This window comes from Tetrao urogallus (genome assembly GCF_951394365.1).
Source record: "Tetrao urogallus genome assembly, chromosome: 15".
NCBI lineage: Eukaryota > Metazoa > Chordata > Aves > Galliformes > Phasianidae > Tetrao > Tetrao urogallus.
The window spans coordinates 10,863,887-10,884,634 of NC_136828.1; the positions used below are offsets into that span (position 1 = coordinate 10,863,887).

General features: G+C 51.5%; 1 protein-coding gene across 1 annotated transcript; it reads left to right on the plus strand.

The window, feature by feature from the left end:
* Positions 1 to 687: 687 nt before the first annotated feature.
* Positions 688 to 18,651, plus strand: FBXL18 (F-box and leucine rich repeat protein 18; the record flags this gene model as incomplete). Its single annotated transcript, XM_079542728.1, has 5 exons — positions 688 to 831; positions 1,714 to 1,914; positions 2,727 to 4,267; positions 7,053 to 7,271; positions 18,495 to 18,651. Exons 1-5 carry the CDS (start codon positions 721 to 723, stop codon positions 18,649 to 18,651), a joined length of 2,229 nt encoding a protein of 742 aa, XP_079398854.1. The 5' UTR covers positions 688 to 720.
* Between the last annotated feature and the right edge of the window lie 2,097 nt (positions 18,652 to 20,748).

Below are 20,748 nucleotides of genomic sequence, written 5' to 3' on the forward strand. Positions count from 1 at the left end.
CTGTTTAAATGTCAAACAAGCCAGCCCTGACTGAAGGGCCTCTGTGCTGAATTTGTCGTTATCTGTTTAATTGAAACGTGACCGAAAAGTGAGTTTTGATACTCGTACTGAAGTTGTCCCACAGCCCAGGGCTGAGGAGGGTGTGCTTCTGCACGCCAGGATCCTGCTCACAGGCCTGGAAGCAAAACAGGCCCGGGCACTCGATATTTCCTAAACCCTAATCCCGCCGATCCCCAGTCTTGTTCATGGCCTTAAATGGCAGCAAGCAAAGAGGAAGAAAGCAGCCACCTAGTCATCTTCCTCCATGGCTCATGTTTACAGCACATTTTCTATGAACAATATTCCCAAAGCACACACTGGGAATCCCAGCTCTGCCGTCCTGTTCTCGAGGCCGGGAGCTGACAGTGGGCTGAGCCCACTGCTACACGAATGGCTGCATCCACAGCAGCTGCGGATGTCTTCCGCATGGCCCTCAGCACACGTCAAGCTCACTTCCCACAGGGAAATGCAGCCACAGGGGGAAGATTCAGCTCATTAAAGTCCGCGTTAATTATATAAATGTCCAGTGACTTTCCTTTCGGAGGAGAGAGCTACCACCCCCAACATGGCGGCGCCGCTCTCAAGATGGCGTCGCGCAGAGGCCGCCCCCTCGCTTCCGCTTCACGTGGCCACGCTCAAGATGGCGGTGGCGGAAGTGTGGCGGGCTGCGGAAGCCGGGTCATGGCAGCGCCGGAAGAGCCGTGCGGCGGTGCGGAGCGGGGCCGGGAGGCGGCTGGCTTGAGCCGGGCGCGGCGGGACCCCGCGGCTGCCGCCATGTCGCGCCGTGCAGAGGTGAGCCGTGGGGCCGTCAGCGCTCGGGGGAGACGGAGCCCCTCGGGGAGGAGCCGGCGCGGCGAGCGGCTGGGTTGGCGGTGGGCTCAGCCCCGCGGGTCCGGGGGCGGGCTGCCCGGCCGGCGGGTGGCCGGCGTTCCTTTGGGGAACCCCGGGCCGTTGTGTAGGGCCGTGCCGTGGGACAGGAGCAGCCCAGCCCTTCGGGGGTGGCGCGGCGTTAACGGACGGTGATTCATCTTCGTTAAAGATGGAGCTGAAGGCCCGGCTGCCCTTAGAGCCACCGGCGGGCTGCGGGCCTCCGAGCCCCAGGGTTAAGGTAGGAGCAGAGGGGCGTCGGGTGCTTCGCTGCTGGGGGACTGCAGCCATCCCGAGCGGCCCTGGGGCCCGCGGCCGCGTTGTGAGCTCGCTGGGATGGCTATGGGCAGCGTGATGCTGGCTGCAGAGGGATTTTTTTAGCCTGTAAACGGTTACATAACCGGTGAGGTTATCGGGATGGGCTTCTCTTAGAGGAAAAACGTGGAAGGAACTGCCTGCTGCACTGAGGGCTGCCACTGCCAATTGCAAAGCGAGTGGCAGGAGGGGAATGAGTATAAACACTTCTATTCGTGTTCTGAAGCAGCTCAAAGCAGAGGGCGAGTGAAGCTGCCATGGCTTTGTGTGAGGCTTTGCAGTACCTCGCTGCTGTGTCCTGAGGGAAGGGCAGCGGTTTCTCAAGGCAGGTGGTTTGTGTTCTGCTTTTGCTTTGTCTCACTCTGCAAATCCCTCTGAAGCTCAGAGTATCTCTTTTCTCATAAGATTTGCTGAAGTCTCTGAGCTGGTTGCTTTTCTTTTTTGTCTTTTTTCCTCTTTTTTTTTTTTTCCCCCCCCTCTTATTTCTTTTAGGATCTTGTGAGTGGGGAGAGTGAGGAGGAAAGTAATGGTATCAACTTGATGGAGTTCTCGGATGAGATCCTTCTGCACATCCTAAGCTACGTCCCTTGCACAGACCTGGTACTGAACGTCAGGAAGACCTGCAGGAAGCTCTCAACGCTTTGCCTTGATAAGAGTCTAACCCATACAGTTTTACTTCAGAAAGACTATAAGGTGGGGAGAGTAGCTTGCTTCTTCTATTAGCTATGAAGAGAAACCTGACTTGAAAAAATGTCAAGAAGTAGGGCTTCTCAGTGTGTCTGCATGCACGTCCTGCTTTTGAACTCTGAAACTGAACAAACAATAAACAGTTTTATAAAAGCATTTGTTTTCCAGAATGCTTTGTTAGGGCAGCTCTGTGCTCCCTTAGTTTTCACTGATGGTATTTTATGCAGCTTCTCTGGGTTTATGGAAACTAAAATGAAAGTAAATATTTTCTGTGTTGTGCAAATAAATTTGTCAGACGCACAGTCAGCTAATTCAGCAAATGTATACTTTTAGTAACAAAAACTTAGGGATGAAGGATAATATGTTTTATGAAGACTGCATCACCAAGCTGTAGGCAAAGAGAAGCCTCTCTTATTTGTTTCCAAAAGAAAGTGGATGAAGGAGAATGACTGTATTCTTTTAATTTGTGCTGCTATCGACCAGTTCAGCTGGTTTCAGCTATTTCTGCTGGAATAGTTCAGCTGTTGGGAAATGGATGTTGTTCAGCAGCTGGCAGTGGGGTGGAGGACAGGTTCAGCCTCTCAGTCGGTAATGCAGAACTGCACAGACTAAGAAGCTGAAGGAATTCTAATCGTAAGAGTCCAAAGCGTGGCTGACAAAGCCATGCTTTAATGAGGCATGTGCTTGTGGTCCAAAACCCTCGGAGGAGTTGCATACGGTGAGAGCTAACCAGCGCTGTCCCCATCTTCAGATGGGAAACTGACCCACTGCGTGCGACTGTCTCGTGTCTCATTGAATCTGGTTTTGTTTGAGCACAGGTGAACAAGGACAAAGTGAAGCAACTGATGAGGGATATTGGAAAAGAGATTCACCAGCTGAACATGGCTGGGTGCTATTGGCTGCCCAGCTCCACTACTGATCACGTAACACGGTGCAAGAACCTGGTCAAGCTGAACCTGTCTGGGTGCCGTGTCACCTCTCTCCGTCTCTCCAAGATGCTGTCCACGCTTCAGCACCTGCGCTCCCTGGCGATCGATGTGAACCCGGGCTTTGATGCCAGTCAGCTCAGCAGCGAGTGCAAAGCCACCCTCAGCCGCGTGTCAGAGCTGAAGCAGACCCTCTACACTCCATCGTACGGCGTTGTTCCTTGCTGCACCAGCCTTGAGAAACTGCTGCTTTATTTTGAGATCCTCGATCGCTCGCGAGAAGGTTTTATGCTGTCTGGGCAGCTGATGGTGGGCGAGAGCAATGTGCCCCACTACCAGAACCTTCGCGTCTTCTATGCCAGGCTGGCCCCTGGCTATGTTAACCAGGAGGTGGTGAGGCTGTACTTGGCTGTGCTGAGCGATCGGACTCCTGAGAACCTTCACGCCTTCCTTATTTCTGCCCCTGGTAGTTTTGCTGAGACGGGAGCCACTAAAAACCTTCTGGACTCGATGGCTCGAAATGTACGCCTGGATGCTTTACAGCTGCCCAAAGCCTGGCTTAATGGTTCCGGGCTCCTGCAACACTTGAAGTTCAACAACCCTTTCTACTTCAGCTTTAGCCGATGCACCTTATCTGGTGGCCACCTGATCCAGAGAGTTATTAATGGTGGGAAGGACCTTAAAAGCTTGACCAGTTTGAATCTCAGTGGCTGTGTTCACTGCCTGGCTCCGGAGTCTTTGTTTCGAAGAGCAGAAGATGACATTGACAGTAGCATTCTGGAAAGCCTGGTAGTCTCTTGCTGCAACCTCAGACACCTCAACCTCTCCGCAGCTCACCACCACAGCTCAGAAAGCATAGGGAACCATTTGTGCCAGCTCCTGTCCAGGCTAAAGCACCTACTCTCGCTAGCACTGCCAGTTTGTTCCATCACAGATGTTGCTGTGAACGTGGAAAAGCCCCCCACGCAGCCTAACGTGGCGCCCCAAACGTTTGGAAAGAAAACCCGCGTGGGGGTGCAGACGTATCCGAGGAACTTAGCAGACCAGGCGTGTCAGAAGCTGGAGTCTTCAGTGTTCTGGACGCTGATGAGAAGCCTCAGGTTTTTGGAAACCTTAGAAATAATTGGGTCCAGTTTTTCCTCTGCCATGCCCCGCAATGAGCCAGCAATTCGGAACTCTCTGCCTCCTTGTGTCCGAGCACAAAGTGTGGGGGATTCGGAGGTGGCTGCCATTAGCCAGCTGACTTATTTGCAGAGCCTCACCTTAGCACAGCTGCCAAATATTGTTACTGGTTCTGGGCTTGTTAGCATTGGATTGCAGTGCCAGCATTTGCGGACTCTTTCGTTGTCCAACCTGGGCATGATGGGGAAAATGGTGTATATGTCTGCTCTCATGGACATGCTGAAGCACTGCAAGTGTTTGAGAGATCTCAGGTGAGGGGCTGCCACTGAATATCTGCACTGTTTGTGAAGCTGTGGTGGTGGAGTGCTTGTTTTGTGCTGGTTGGTGTAAAAACTGCAAGCGGTCCTCTGCTCCTCTGCTGGTCATCCTCTGCTCAGGCAGCAGGTCAGAAGTGGCTGCAATGGCTTGAGTTATTTTTCCTCTGGAGTTGTGGAAAACAGGAAGGCATCTTGTGCTGTTTTCGAGGGCTCAGGATATGCCTTTTAACCACTGTTTAAGAGCTTAAAGTCTCTGTGCTGCAACTGTCTTCCTTTTAGATAAGGAAAAGCAGACCCAGCGTATCTGGGAGGTGTTGGGCTCTGAGGGCTAGGTGAAATGCTATGTTCTGTGTGTGTGTGTGTGTGTGTGTGTGTGTGTGCACTTATTGAACATCCAGGAAGGAAAGGACTCCTACAGTGTCTAGTTAACATAATGTTTGGTTTCCCACTGGGATATTTTTCTACCCTTGGCTTATATTTAAGATTTTGCCTCCTTATTTTTTGCATATATTTTTCCTTTCTTGGTATTAAGTTGAAAGCATTCTGCAGAATTTGTTGTGTCGGTGTTCACTTCTCAGACCGTTGATCTGACCTTGAAGGATGCATACAGGAGCTTCACTGCTGCCAAAGAACTTATGAACCCATCTCACAGTGGTGCTTTCCTTGCCCTGGTAAACACGGTGTCTGTAAATCACAGAGTCATTTAGGTTGGTAAAGACCTCTAAGGTCGCCAAGTGCGACCCCAGAGTTACTGCTTTGAAAAAGTGCTGTTTTGTTTCCTTTTCTCCCTCCCTAAAGTAGTTTCTGTGGGTGGGAATGCTAGTCCTGTTGGGTCAGTGGCCATTCTCAATTCACATGAACATGTCTAAAATGCACGAGAGTAGTAAAAGCGAGGTCATCCTCACATGGTGGATAGCTATGATTGCAAAGATCGTTGCAGCATGACCAAAACTGTTCTTCATCAGCTGAGGCTCATGTTTGTGTGCGTGTTCCTAAGCCATTACAGCAGTGAAAGGAGCTGGGGCAGCTAAAACATCTCGAGGCTTTTTGTTTCCCACTGCCTCCCATTTGCAAGGGGCGAGGAGCGTGCTGCTGCCATCCAGGGGGGAGCAGCTGGTGGAGATCCGACTGCTTAATGGCTTGGGTCGTGTGAATGGATCTCTAACCTTGAAGGGCTGAATCCCCTTGGAACCACCGAGGTCTGGGTGGAGCCTTTGCTGTGCAGTGCTGCTTTGCTTTGCCTTGGCTCTGTGTTTCCCAGAGCCTTAGAAATGGAGGCTGTGCGTGCCTCCCATCGTTACTGCTCGCAGCCTTGGGTGGAGGATGAGCAGGGCCGTCTCCTTGCAGCAGCCAGGCGTGTTGGCGTAAGCTGTCATCGCACCTCGAGTGAAGCCTATGGTCTGATATAGGTTTGAAAAGTTTTTAATGCTTAGCACTCACTCCTAATAGCGTGGTTTCCTTTTCATTTCCCTGATTCTCTGGCTCTTCTCCCCTTTTTCCTCTGCCCGTTTTCCAAGCTGAGAAACTGATTTGAGGCGCTATTCCAAAGCAACGCTGCCATCTAGCGGGCAGAAGCGGTACTGCAAGTATGGCTGTGCTACCGAGGGTCACTTGGAAACCTTCGGAGAGGTTGCGGGGCTTCCCTGCTTTGTCCTTAGCTGGCAGTTGGCCAATCGCACTGCTGACAGATGGGAGAAGCTTCCTATTTCCTTCACCTTCATTTGAGCTATTGCCTGAAGAGATGGTAGGATCTTTTCGGGCAGTCTCGAACTGAGACTTGAAAACAGAATCTATCAACTAATGAGATTAAGTTGCCGAGATACCCCTCCCAGACTACAAAGACCTACACAGGGATTATCCGGAGGTCAGCTTGGGGCTGACAGCTTGTTCTCACCTCCTGGATTAACCTTCTGGAGCTCTTGGCCTTGCTGACCCAATGACTGGGAGTCCCACGTGCTCTGAGGTCCTGTAGTAAATCTGTGCAAAGCAGGCGTGCTTCTCCTGCTGGCATCAGCCCCAGGCAGCTTTTGTGTCCTGCAAACTGTTTTCTGCAAGGAAGTCATCCAGATGGGCTGCTAGTTAAAACACAGAGCCCTTGTTGGTCAAGCATGGCTTCGCTGTGCCTTTTTTGTCACTTTGCTCAGGACTGGGAGGTGAGGCTGTGGAGCACTGGGGTAGAAAATCCCTGTTCTCCTGGCCAAGTGTTTAAGATGGAAGTTGGCTCAATGTATTTGTTGCTGAGGGAGAGAAGAGCTTTGATTCTTTTCCATCCTATGGGCAGGGCTGGTGGTGGCTGCTGTTGGCTCAGAGGCACGAGGTCACCACGTGTGTGCTGTGAATTTTTCACGCCTGCCTTCTCTCTAAAGCTGACCAGTTTGACCCATGCTTGGTGCACTGGAGCAACGAGTCCCTAAATCCACACTGGCTGCTCAGTTCTGTCAGGTAGCAAAAGCTGGGCGGAGTTCATCTGGCTCCAAAGCCCCTCTTACCCAACGCGTCTTGTGGAAATCTTGCTAAGCCATGGCCTCTCCACGGGGTTCTGCAGCGCAGGGCCTTTCCTTGTGCTTGTGCCCCTTCCTTCAGATTGCATCATTTGGGGGCAAGAGGCCTGAGTTTGCAAAGTCAAACTTGTAATGCCCAAGCAGACAGTTCTCGTGTGTGTGGGTGAGATGGTGGGAGGCTGGTTGGCCAAACCCCCATGGATGTGCTTTCTTCTCCCTTGTCTGAAAGCGACCCAAGGCTGAGCTGCTCGCTGACTTGCTTTTGTTGGTCTCTGCAGGCTGGAGCAGCCGTACTTCAGCGCAGGCTCCCAGTTCTTCCAGGCCCTCAGTCACTGCTCCTCTCTCCAGCGGCTCTGCATCGTCTCCAGGAGCGGGACTCTGCAGTCTGATGCAGTGATGTCATTCATGGCCAGCTGCCTTGAGGTCATCATGTGCCACATGTTTATGGGAGAATCTCTCACTGTCTGCAGAAATCTCCAGCAGTCCATTGTCCGGAGGTGAGTGCGGGAGGGGATCCGTGTGGGATTCCTGGAGCTGTTGAGGATTTATCTCCTTTTCCTTTCTTGCCAAGGCTTCTATGGCTTGCAGCACTTGTTCCAAGAAGCTAAAAGGTAGTGTGTGACTGCTTGGCATGTGAAACGGCCTCTTAGTTTAATAAGAGCTGATCCGTGGAATATTTGAAGGTATGATATGCGTTTTTGATTCCGTTCCCACTCGTGTTCTCTGTAGTTCTAAGCTGAAGCCCTGGAAGCTCCATCATAAATCAAACGTCACTTTTTGTGTAAACAAAACATCTGCCGACATTTTAAGTACTGAGAGGTCTGACCTTGAAGCTTTCCTCCTTTCCCACAAGTGACTAAGATAATTCTTGGTCCTCTAATCACTTGTAAATGTCACTTACTGATAATCCCCTGGCAGCGCAATTCAAAGCCTTTCAAGGGTTTGTTGTGAAGGGTTTTTCTTTGGGGGGAGTGCTGGGGGAGGCGGCTACAAACTGCCTTTGCAGTCTGACAGTTCTTAAATGCATTTTGCTGGGCCCCTCGCAGCGATCTGAGGCTCACGTGGTGGGAAACGCTGGTGCCTGAGCCGTGAACTGCATCTGAAAAGAGAGCTTTTAATTACGCCTGGCATTTTGAAGTCGTCTGGTGGCGGCAGTCCTTACAGAATATCTCCCATGCAGCAGACTTGGCACGATGTTTGTTCTCTAGAAGGCGTTTTCTCCGCCTTCGATCTGTTTTCTTTGTCACCTGCAGTTGCTTTGCCCTGTTAAGCTCTAGCAAATTTGGAATCGCACGGTGTTTTTACTGCATCCTAACGGGTGCTCCTCCCCCCAGCCTTTCTCCAGCTTCAGAATGACTTATTACACTTGGCTCGTCTCTGAGGATCAAATCCAAAGAGCCTATGACTATATTAGCCACCTATCAAACGGCACACAGGATTGCTTGTTACAGCCTCTGGAAGGCTCTGCATTCTTTTGGGATGGCTTTGTATCTGTCCAGCCAGTCCTTGGTTGATTCTGGGAGCGCGCTGAGGATGTTAGGAGGAACTTTTCCACACAGGGTGCTGAGGCACTGGCACAGGCTGCCCAAGGAGGCTGTGGATGCCCCATCCCTGCAGGCATCCAAGGCCAGGCTGGATGTGGCTCTGGGCAGCCTGGGCTGCTGGTTGGTGACCTGCACACAGCAGAGGGTTGGAACTGGATGAGCGCTGTGCTCCTTTGCAACCCAGGGCATTCTATGATCCTTAAAAAGATCCAAGGATCCAGATTTTTTTTTTTTTTTTTTTTTTTTGTTGTTCTGCCTTCCTCCTGGAGATACCAATGCAGCATTGGCCAAAATTCCATTGTCTGCTTACTGAGCTGCATCATGCTATTCTGCAGTGCTTCCCTTTTCTCTTTCTTTATCATGTATGAATTCTTACTACGTTCTGTACCTCCTGGGAGCTCTCCAGAGAGCAGCAGATGCCCCACGAAAATGTCAATAACCATTTATATTTTTAGCAACAATTGTTGCTGCCATGCTACTTTTCTTCTTTTGTGTTTTATTAATAGAGACGTTTGTATGGAAACAATTTTTGAAGTATTTTTTTTTCCTGAGCAGAGCATCTGCTCCCACTGCAGGTTCTGCACCTGAAGTCGTAATCCTCGATGGCGTTGTAACTGGTGGCTCTGGAAGTGATTTTGATGTCACATAAGATTATGAGTTCAGGAGCAGGGTAAGCAGTGGGAGCAGATATGCTCCTAAGCAACAGAGATCCCATTCTGGTGGAACTGTCTGAAGTAATAACGTGGAAAGGACAGAATACAGAGAAGGATGTGTAAGCACAGCCTGGACTCTTCTGTGAGCCATCAGCGAGCCTTGAGCCACGTTCCTTTCCCAGCAATATTGGCCTTGTGCAAATCTGCCTTCAGATGGGGATCAGGAATTGGCTTTCTCTTGTCTGTGCTTTGTCTGCTGCTCCAAGGGCAGTTCAGTGCTTGTGTGATTGAGTTTGGAGCTCCGATCTGTGGGAAAGGCTGTGCTTCACACAGCAGGGCTTCCTGTCAGTGTGCTGCTCCTGTGCCTTTAATCCAAACTTGAATTTGGAAGGGGAAGTGTGACGTTAGGTACCCTGTGCCAGAATGAAAGAAGGGGATTTGTCCTTTTTTGTTCTTTGGAGTGTGTGCAGGAAAGGCATGAGGAACGGGCGGAAGGAGAAGGTGAGAGCTGGAAGGCTGTGAGCCTGTCTGTTTGCTCCCCTTCCTTGGAGCTGTATTTCTTGGATCCTGCAATGGATTAGAGCTGTTGTAGAGCTGTGCGGAGGATCTTGGTTAGGCTGCGGCCCCGTGATCCTGGTTTGTCAATGGGGTTGGTGGGGCTGAAGTGCCTCCTGTTCTCCCAACCTCTGTAAAGAGGAGTGTAAACACGGTGCTTGCCTAGGGCTGAGCACACCAGCAGCCTGCAGGGGTGGATCTGGGAGGGCAGTGCCTGTACAGGCTGAAGTGATGGGAGCTCAGGTGTTAACGTCCTGCTTTGCACCCGTGGTAGGTGTGTGCATGGTACAAAGCCCAAGGATCCTCAAACCCTTCCCTTTGCCTCTCAAAAGGACAGCACTCTGTATTGCTGCTGTAATGGCCTGCAAAGAAAGTTGTTGTCACATCTTTCAGTCTTGTGACAGCTCCAACCCGGACCCTGTGATCTTCCTCGCAGGCAGCTTTCTGGTGGAAGTTTGCTGCTATTTCAGAGAGATTAGTGTATGTATTTCTCTGTAAAAAGCCTCTGATTCAGTTCTGCCTCTTTTTCAGTGGAACATGGTAAGCAGAAGAGAATTCATCTGGAGACTTCATCAGCAAACCAGGCTTGCGAGGGCAAGGTCTCCTCTGAGCTTTGGAGAAGCCTGTTTCCCTCTGGGCAGATAAATCATGGCAGTGTTCTTCTTTATTCTTCTTTCCTCTGTGGAGGGGAGGGCTGATCTCCTTTATGGTTCAGGGACATGAGAAGGGCCCGGTGCTTACAGGGGGCTGCGGCTCGAGTGATCCTCATCCAGTTCCCCGATCTTCCCAGCCTTCACATGTGACACCGCTCTGGGCTCGCCGTTTCTCTGTAAAATGACATTTTCTTCTCCTATCACATGGTGCTCAGCTGCTGCCACATTTCACATAGCAGCAGAGCCAAGAAACAGTGCTTTCCATTTAGGGCTTGCACCCTAACTGAGCCACGATGCTGAGCTGTGAGCGTTTGCTGTCTCCTGCTAAAACCACTGCAGTGGCAATTGTGAAAACCCTGGAAACCTCAGTCTCAAGACCTGCAGTTCTGCGTTCAGATGCAGTCCCACATCTGTTGCTGTGCAGAGAGGCCTTCGTGGAGCAAAGGGATTCGTGTCCTCCTTTTGGGCAGGGATTCTTTCTCGCTCACCTCCAAGAGCCAAAATGCCCTGAGCCATCCGAGAGGATGGGGCTCTCTTCAAGCGACTCTTCCCCAGGGTTTTCACTCTGTTCTTTTAGGAAGTAGCCAGTAGATGGAGCTGTGACCCATGGAAGGCATCCCGCTGCTCGTCGGTGTGCTGCATGCTAACTAATCCTATTTACATGTGTCTTTACCCCAAAAATCTTGCGGGAAGAGGGATGTGGGTAAGTTAGGTACTGCTGTGCTCCGTGGTGTGGGTGGTGGGCATGCAGATGGAGAGAGAAGGTGCTCTCCTGGTCAAGCACACTAGCAGCAATACTTGGAAGGGGAGGGGAGATAGGAAATGCTTTGGCAAACGTCCTCTTGGCCTCAAGGACAGATTTTGTTTTCCAGTGTGTTCCTTTTAGATTTTTTTTTTCTCCTGGTTTTAGCTTAAGGGTTTAGATAGCTTCTATCATCACAGTGATTTCAAGGACTCTGCAGTAGCAGACAATGGCGCCTGTGAGAAGTCCTTGAGAAAACACCTTGAAAAAGATCAAGAAAGCAACAGGAAAGAACAAATATCACAAAAACAACCTGAAAACAAAACAAAAAGGCTCTGAGTGGGGTCCTTAGGGATTCTTCGTGGGTAGAGGGGAAGTGTCTAGGTGGCGAGGTGAGCTGTGATTGATAGAAATGCAATCCTAGGTAAGCCGTGGCACGGAGCAGGGCCAGGATTGGTGCAGCTGGGGGGGGTAGGGGTGGCTCTGCTCAGCTGCTTGTGTCTCCCAAAAGCAGGGAGGAAGCTCTGGGGGCTGCAGCTGTTGAGGGTGGAGGGGCGAAGGGTCTTGGTGCAGCATCTCTGAAGGCTGCAGGAGGTGCAGGGCAGTCCTTGCTCTGTCTCGGTGCCTCGCTTTCTCTGTCTGCCTGCCTGTAGCATGCAGCTCTGCCACCTGACTGTAAGGTTGTGCTGCAGGGCTCTGATGGCCAAATGCTGCTGGAAGGACAGGAAGTTCTAATGGCTCAGGACAGTCTGCCTGTTCTGAGAGTCCAAGATGTGGAGAAAAAGGAGCGCTTAGCCTTCGTGTTTGTGCTGGGTGCTTGCTGCAGCTGGTTTGCCGTGACTCCCACAAGGTTCCTGCCACTTCCCAGGGACAACTGTTTCAATCTGAATTGTGTCTTGCTGTTCAAGCATTTGTTGCATTTGCTAAATCTCCCCCTGCTTATTACTGTTCAAATACGGGCTCTTGTTCAGATCTTCTTTTTCTCAGCCTTCTGGCTCTGGTGTCCCTCTATGGCTGCGAGAGCCACAACGCTCACTGTAGGGGTGCAGCCCTCGTGGCATTCAGCTGCAGGAATGGGGCTTCCAAGAGGGGGCTTAGAGGTGAACCTGAGGATGATTCGGACAGAGCCAAGTGCTCCCATCCCTTTTCTGGCACAGGACTGAACTATTGCTGATGGATTTTTGCTCACCTCACATCTAAGCATCCCCGCTCCCTTGCTGCCTTTCCCCTAAAAGTCCCCGTGTTTCTTTCTGGCCAACCGATTCGTTCCTGCTGTTTGGCTTCTCGCTGTGAGCTCGGCCTTGGAAGAGTGTTGTAGGATGGGGTGGGAGGGGGCTGTTAGGGCAGAAAGCGAGTGCACCATCATCGGTGGATTCTGCAGAGTCCTCCACCGCCGTGCTGCAATTATCAGCACTGCACAAAGCTGGTGTTACCACCTGGGGCTTACTGGATATTTTCAAGCTGTTTTTGCTTCCCTCCATCACCTACTCATCCATCTGACCTTGAAAAAGTCCCTTTCAGTGCAGAGCTGTTTTCCTGGCTCTCTCAGCCGGCGCAGTAGCTGCCAATCCCACTCCGCTAGCCTAAGCATGTTGTGGGCTCTGTCCCTGCATCTGATTGCAGAAGACTTAATGCATCGCTCGGCTGGTGTAGTGAATCATTAGCATCCTGCTCCAGCTTTCATTGTCTGTTTCATTTCCTGCTCTTAGAAACCCCTGAATCATTCTGTCACGGACTGAATAACAAACTGCATCCTTGTCAGCTCGCGTTACCCAAGAATTCGTCGGCGGGCTTGGCGAAGGCTGGCTGCTCGGGGTGCGGCCCTGACACCTCTGCTGCTGCCAGGGATGTTGTTTCAGGGTGGGTTCAAATAGTTTGCAAGCCAGCAGAGCCTGTGGGACCATCCCCAGTTTGGTATATTTATGTACCTTCTTCTGGGGGCACGGACATACCCCCTTCTTAAGTGCATTCCTGTGGCTAACCCAAATGACTGGTTCCTGCTCCTAGCTGGTGTGCCTCGAAAGGAATTCAGCCCTGAAACCTTCCTTACAGGGAAGATGGGTTTGTGCACAACTAGGTTTCAAGCGACGTCCTCCTCCCTCTCTTGGCTGAGAAATAATATTGGAATAGTACAGCCACGCTTTCTCTTCACGAGGGTGTAAAAGGCTGAACGGAAGCATTAACTGCAGCTTTAAAGCATTTCCATGGTAAAATAAATCTAATTGAGCCGTTATTGCAGTTGCTTTTTAATTTGTGGAAGAGATTAGGAAATAACTTTCAGCTTGCTCTGGCAGAGCACTCCCCGAGGACGTGTCCTGGGCACTCTGGCAGCACGCCTTGGGTTCTCGTTCCCTCCCTCTTTAATTGTCCGGTCACATCTGAGGGACGTGGAGTTCAGCTGGCAAAATAATGGAGGAACCTCAGTCTGGAAGCTGCAGGTCTTGGTAGAGGTAATGGAGCATCGTTCATGTCTTACAGAGAGAACCCACAGTGCAGATGGATGGAATTCCACCCTTAGGGTGCACCTGATGTGTCCTGATGTTTGGGCTTGACATGATGCGGTGGCAGAGGATGCTGCAGTGAAGGCAGTGGGTGATGGAGGTGCTGTATGTGACCTCCTTCCAGAGTGCCATCCGTGTCCTTTGCCAGAGTGGAGGCTGAAGTGATGGGACTCAAAGTGAGGGGAGATGCTTTATGAAGGGATTTCCTTGTGTGGAGGTGAAAGCGATCTGTAGAATCCTACTGTCATAGAGGTTGGGAAGAGCTCTGAGTCGCCAAGTCCAACCCCAACCCACCCCCACCATGACATCAAACCACGTCCCAGTCTCTGCGGTTCTGGGACACCTCCAGGGGTGGTGACCCCACCACTCCCTCGGTAGCAGTGCCAGTGTCTGAGCACTCTTGCAGAGTTTTTCCTAATATCCAACCTGAACCTCTCCTGGTGCAGCTTGAGGCCATTACACAACTGCTCTCCTGGGGAACTTCGGAAGTCTATTTCTGAGGTTGGATGATGAAGCCTGCTCAACACCAGCCGTGCCAGAGTATTGGAAGCAGTATTGGCATTAGGGTGTGGGTCTGCTGCAGAGACTCAGTATGTTGGCTTTGGATCCCTTGAGAGCCTTCTGGGGGCTGTGTGGGGGCAGGGGTCCTCCTGGAAGGTGCCTGTGTGGCTGGAAGCAGCTCTGGAGCAGCTCCACGTCACGCTCCTGGCAGTCCCTGTCAACAAGCAGAGCTCTGGCAGTTCCCTGAGGTCTGTGCACAACCAGTGGAACAAACCTGAGGTGTACGCCTGGCCTTCCTGAAAAGATGAGGACAGTGTGTGTATGCAGTTGGATGGTGCCACTCGTCAGCTGCCCCAGCGTGTCCTGGCGCTTCCTCTGTTCCACCGAGCTGTGCTCCGGGCACGGGAGTTTCCAGGCTGGCTCAGGTACATTGGCTGAAGCTTACAAGTCAGATGCCACATCTGAACTCTCAGACGTGAGCAAGTCTTCCAGTAAAAACAAGCTGACGCTGTGCCTGGCAGAGGATTAACGGGGTTTTTGTGCGTGTGGGTGAGAGCTGTGTGCGGTGTGAGATGCAAGGCGGGCCGCTGCTGCTGCTCTCTGCAAGCAGCTCACCAGGCTGAGCGCAAGGTCTGGATGAAGCAGGGCAGGGTATGTGGCTGCAGCAGGGGCTGAGCTGCTGCTGAGATCACACCTACAGGAGTCCACATCTGCTCTGTCTCTGCCACGTCTCGTTCCCCCACCTCGAGCGTCTCCTGGCTTTCTTTCATTCCTTTCCTAGAGCCTCCTTTCCCATAAGCTTATCTGTGTTTGTGGAGTTTAAAAGCTGGCCTTGATCCGCTCCTGATACGCTGTATTTCCTTGTTTTATCTGGCGTGTGCTTCTTGCCTTGCCAGTGCTCAGTGATACCTCCTCTGTGCCCTCCGCTGCCTGCCAGCATCTGGGGGGTGGGATGTGCTGCAACATCCCCACTTGGCACAGCACCTCTCTCAGGCGTCTCTGCAAATCTCTGGAGGAAACACATTGCTCAGTACCAGATGCTGCCTCGTCCTGTCTGCCTAAGGTGAGTCTGAGCCACCCCAGCAGAGCTGCTGTGTGGCTGTGCAGAGCGGGCACCGCAGGGCTCACCTGCAGCTTTGGGCTGCCCTGTGGCTGGATGGGCAGCTGGGGTTCTGCAGACCGGTCGGCCCCCTGGCATGTCAGAAAGCACAGGCTGGGAGTGTTTGCTGGGAGATAACTGCATTCCAGGCAGTGACTCTTTTATCTTGCTAAAATCAAGGAGATCTGATTAAAGTGCAGACCTTGCTTTAAGAATTTTTCCCTTTCTTTTTGACTTTGTCCCTGACCTACATATTGCATCCCGCCACGCTGGTTGGAAGCAATTGAGACCGTGGCGTTAAGCTATTTACCAAGCTGTTGGCTTGAAAATATCCTTACTGTCCACACCTGCTCTGGGATAATTTTGAAGTCAAACGACAAAGCACCGTTAACCCTTGCAGCCACGTGCAGCCCGTTCAAGGTCTGAGCACACAACAAGGTTATACCCCTGCTGACGCAGGGAGGAATTGGTGATAACACTTTGCTATCCATTTTTCAGCTCCACGGTTGTTCCCAGCCAGCTGCTGCAGCCAGCCCTGCTGAACATTGCCATCCGAACGGGGACGGATCAGGGAGCTGCTTGTGAGAGCTCCTGCTGGGTGGTTGCTGGGTTGGCGTTGAGTCTGCTGGACCAGAGGCTATTCTGGAAAATGCATGCATGTGTATTTTCTTTGTTAGCCCAGTGGTTGTTTCTGATTAAAGGATCTGTTTTGAAGGGGCTGCTAGTCAGTTGCCTAGAAAACTTGCTTTCATTTAATTAATCGTGATGAGTTTAGTCTGGAGGTTTTGTAGGAAGCGAGCGTATCCTTGGCTCCTTTCCCTTGGAAAAAAGCAGGGTTTCATGTCTGGAACTGCAGCTCCTTTGTCTCCCCAGGTCGACATCCCTCTCTGTCCTTGGAGTTTTCATTTTACAAGCCGTGTGCTTGCGGAGGTAGATCCAGTTTGAAGTCCATCCAGGTGCAGAATGAGGAAAGAACCATCAAGAAGATTACAGGAGCTATTCTGCAACTGATTAACTCAATCTCTTCCCCTTCTTGTTATCTCCTCCCCGTGCCTAGGGCCTTTCGAACTGCTGCTTTCAGAGCTTCTCACTTAATCTAGCCCACCTGGACAGGTGTATGAAGAAAGGAATTGCCTTCCGGGGATGAACTAAAGGAGCATAGGTTGCAAAGGGAGTCTGCTTTTGGGAACTGCTAATCCTAGTGTAACATTATGACAGCTGCTCGTTAAAATCAGGGTGTTTTTTAACAGGCAGTTAAGGGAGAGGCTTTGCACGCACGTTTAGCTGAGGATAATGGTGAGCCATGTGCATTTGATTTTTTTTTTTCTTGACTCACACAAATTGTACATGGAAAGAATTCTTCAGTGTCAACTTGCTGCAGTATGGAATTTACAAGGTTTGCAGTAACTTACAGTTTCCTGTTGGGGGGCGGGGAGGAGAGAAAATTACAAAGCTTTCTTTTTTCTTTTTCTTTTTGTGAGATCGAGTTCAAACCTCTTCTATAAACCCAGCCTCTCTGGAAGGTGTTCTGGCTGTGCTGGGCTTTCTCAGTTGTCTTGGTGGCAGATTGTCATGTGAACCTGTCTGGGCTCTTGTTTTTATAGTTGCAAGGCTGCTTATAAGCTACAGTTTTGTATCTGGTGAGATGGCAGCCTGTATGCAAAGAGAAAAGAGAGGTTTGGGGAGTTCACAGTCAGGAGAGCTGTATTCCAATGAAGACAGCTGCTTCTTCCTGCAGCAAACTTGGTCTGTGAACACAATTTCCTCTGCGGGGCTGGGGGTAAGAAGCACGGGGAGCTGAGGAGGGGCTGTCAAAGACTGCCTTGCTCCTGAGCCTCCAGCTGCACTCGGGGAGCTCTGTCCTTCCCTGCAGCCCTCAGGCGTGAGGCATGAAGGGCGCCCTGTGATGCAGAAAGGCAGGACGTTGCCCCGGGTCGTTTTGTTGCTGGAAATCCTCGCTCCTGCAGCTGCTCAGATTCAGACCAATTAATTTAACCCACCAGGACCAAGCAACTGAACTTGGTGTGGGAGTTTGTGCTACAAACTGTACTGCAAATCATTTGTGGATGGGAGCATCCTTTCTCTCCCCCAGGAAATACCATCTCTTGCTGCCTTTTCTCAGCTGTAATGCTAGCACTGGTTACCTGGGATTTCACAGTTTCCAGCAGCAAATCTCCTTCCGTTCCTCTCTGCTGGAGAGGAATCTAGCTGTATCAGTGCTAAGGATGAGCTGGGAATTTTCCAGGCACATCTGCATGTGAGAAGCCTGTTTAGCAGTGATCTCTTCTCCAGCCCCAGCACAACTTGGTTCGGCCTCAGGGGACTGATGCTGCCAGTTCCACTCTGCCTGCTTAGAGTGACGAGGAGCTGGCCCCTGTCACACAGCTCAGAGGGAGCATCTCAGTGGCACGGTGCTAATAGGCAAAGTGTTTTAATCTCAAGGGTGTCACCTTAAGCTACGGCGAAACTTCCTTTACCCCCTGGCTTTAAAAAGCTGAACTCATCTCATTTGGCTACACTGAGCAAATTCTCTTCCCCCGTGCTCTCCTGCTAGGCTGCTGTCATGCAGAATACTTGCTGATGGGGACTTGGGCTCTTTTCATATAGTATAAATGGCTTTAATGCTTGCTGCTCTCAAGGTCTGGGACTTTAAGTGTGCGCTGGAAAGCAGAGCCAGCTGAGCACTGCTGGCAAGTGGAGCTGGGAGGGCAGGAGGAGACTGCAGATTTCTCTAAGAGGGCATGAAAACAGCGAGGCTGTGAATTCAGAGGCTGGAGCCCAGAATTACAGAGAGGGATGCTTGCATGCGTGAGGACAAACTCACGTGGTGCCAAGGCAGGTTTTCTGTGACTTGTGTGAAAAAGGAGGCTGCAGTGCGTGTGTGAGCGCACTGAAATGCTGATCTGCAGATCTGAGCTTTCTAGACCTGCCTTGCTCTAATTGCACAGGATAGGTTCTGCATGCACAACAACTGGGCCTGAAGTGACGATCCGGGGCTCAGCCCTCAGGGATTGCCCAGCACTGCTCTGCCCTGATTTCTCTAATGGTGCTGCATCTTGCTGCTGGTTTGCAGGTGGTTTAAGCTGTTATCTCTGAGCACACCGCTCGGCTTGGGCAGCGCTGCTGCCATCTCTGCTCCTCTCAGGATATCTTTAAGCTGTGATTTCTTTTTAATGTTTTTTTTTTTTCCTTTTTTTCTTTTTTTTTCCCCCCTCCTTTCTTGCAGCAGGCTGGAATTGGGCTTGTGTGTCAGCTCAGCAGACGTGCTGAAGTGGGGTGTGCTGAAAAGCCTGGCTGTGCTCCGTGCAGGGGCACGAGGAGGAGGGGGAGTGGGAGCCCTGACTCGCAGCTGCCCCTTCTGAACAGCCCCTCCTGCCCTCACTGCCACAAGATGTATAGCCATCCGATCCCCGTGCTGTTTGCATGGAGTAATTAGTGCTTCTCCTCTGCTAATAACCTGTGTCTGATTTAGTTTCCAGGCGGACCGCCCGGCGTTAAACGTCGTCATTTTCCCTCTGCTTCATGAGGACTTGACAGAGGTCATCAGAGACGTCCCCATGAGGCACTTGGATGAGATCACCTTGTTTAAAAGCAGAGTGGCCGAGGAGCCCCCCAACCTGTGGTGGTGACAGCACGGAGGGGACAGGCGGTGTGAATGTGTAGGGTTGCTTCTCTTTGGCCTGGATTCCCCTCCTGCAGCTCCCGGCTGCCTCCCCGGGTGCTGCACAATCACTTTCAATAGGTGCAGTTGCAAAATAAAAAGCTGCCCATCTGAAGTGGGGAAACGTCTCCTCGGATGATGCTTGCATCTGAGCAGCCTGTCTCAAAGGCTTCTGGAACACGATGAGTATTTCCTTGCGGTTAATAATGAATTGCTTTGTTCCTTTACTGAAGTCGAAGGTAAGAGAACCTGACCTAACGACTCTCCTTCCCCCGTGTTGCCTGGTGTATTTCCCAAGGGCCCCCGTGTACTTTGGCAGTGTGCTTTGTGATATTGGTGGAAATCATTCTTTGCTTTGGTCTGTTTTTGGCAAAGTAGAAGCTTCGGACAGCTAAGAGGCACAGCAGTGTGTCGCTCCGTTGAGGTGCATCCCATCTTTCCTGTGTTACAGGCACACATTGGTAGCCACACACGTGCAGTCACAGATACTTCATGATCTGTAGATTGAGGAGTACCACAAGGACTAGCTTTTATTTTTTAAATAACAAATCGTGGTTATGAGCACCTTGGCCGTGTGTGTCCTTGCTGATGCTCGGTTGGCGTGGTGGAAGATGTTCTCAGCTGTTTTGGAAGTCCTTGTCCTGGGGGAGGTGGAGCCTACGCTGACTGAGTTAAGGCTCAGCTCTGATTTAAGTGCAGTCTGTCTTGCCTTTTCGATGGGGATGTAGTGTTCTGGCTCTGTCTTTAGGTCCCATGCTCTGAGTTGATGCTAATCTTAGAGGCGTAGTGAAGCATCTTCACAGCATGACTTCGGTCAGCTTCTCTGCCCCAGAGATCCTCCTCAGGCGTCGGTAGTGGTCTGGATCACTTTCATATTGCCTTATTTACTGAGCACTTTGAAAGCATCAGACAGCTGTACCAAAAGCTGTGTCGTGAATTCCTGGAGCGCCGTTGCTGAGTGGCAGTCGGGTTTCCCTTTTGCTGGAGCATCTTGTGGCAGAACAGTGGCTCTGCCTTCTGCAGAGCAGCCGTCAGCTGGAGCTGGTAAACTCTGCACCTGCTGTCTCCTATACGTGCTCTCGTGTTGAGCAGTGCTTTAATGGGATGTGGCTCAGCAGCCTGGTCTGGTGGTTGGCGGCCCTGCCCACGGCAGGGGGTTTGGAACTAAATGATCTTTGAGGTCTTTTTCAACCCGGGCCGTTCTACAATTCTGTCCTATGAGCCTACACTCAGGTAGGTGATGCTGAGCAGCTCTGTCTGTGCATTGCTCAAACCAACCCTTGCACGTGTTTGCTGTCTGCCTGAGCTTCTCTCCCTTCCCTGCTCAGGTCTGGGTCCAGCAGCAGCCGTGCTGAGGCCTCTGGAAGCAACCACATCCTCCCCATCCTCAGAGTGGAGCCGGGAGCCCTCCTGGAGCGCTGCAGACCGCCGCAGGTCAGGCACGGCGCTGGCACCCCGCTGTTGGCATCCTGCTGCTGTTTGCTCTCCCCGTGAGGTTGTTCTTTCTACCTCGTGCCATACTGCTTGCCTGTTTGAATCCCTCTCTCCCTCTCCAACAACTTTTTTTCTCTCCTCCTCCCACGCTCTAGCAAAGCCCAAGAGCTTGTTGGCAGGAAAGCGAGCCTCTGCTCCGTCCAGTTCAATCCACTCCAGCTCTGCCTGGTGTGTGTCCAGGTTTCTTTCCTAGAGTAATTGATGGGGGTCAGGCAGCGAGTTGCTGGAAGCAGTGCCAGTGCTGTGCTTTTCTTCTTCTGCCTCTCAGGCAGGGTGAAGGGAAGGCTGAGGGTACAGAGCCCGCACCAGCGCTTAAGGAAACCTGTCCTGTCCCATGGAGGAATCCCAACAGCAGGAGGAAGGCCATTCTCATCCCAACCAGGCATTTCTCCTCCACCAACGCACAGCAGCACCAGCAGGATTTGGCAGAGCTGGCAGAGTTAATCCTTTGGTCCTGGGGGTCAGAGCAGCCCCACAAAGCAGGCCATGCCTTCCTCTTGGCAAAGTGGAACCCACCTGCCTTGTGTTGCTGGGTCGGGGCAGGCAGTCAGGCCTGGTTTGTAACACCATT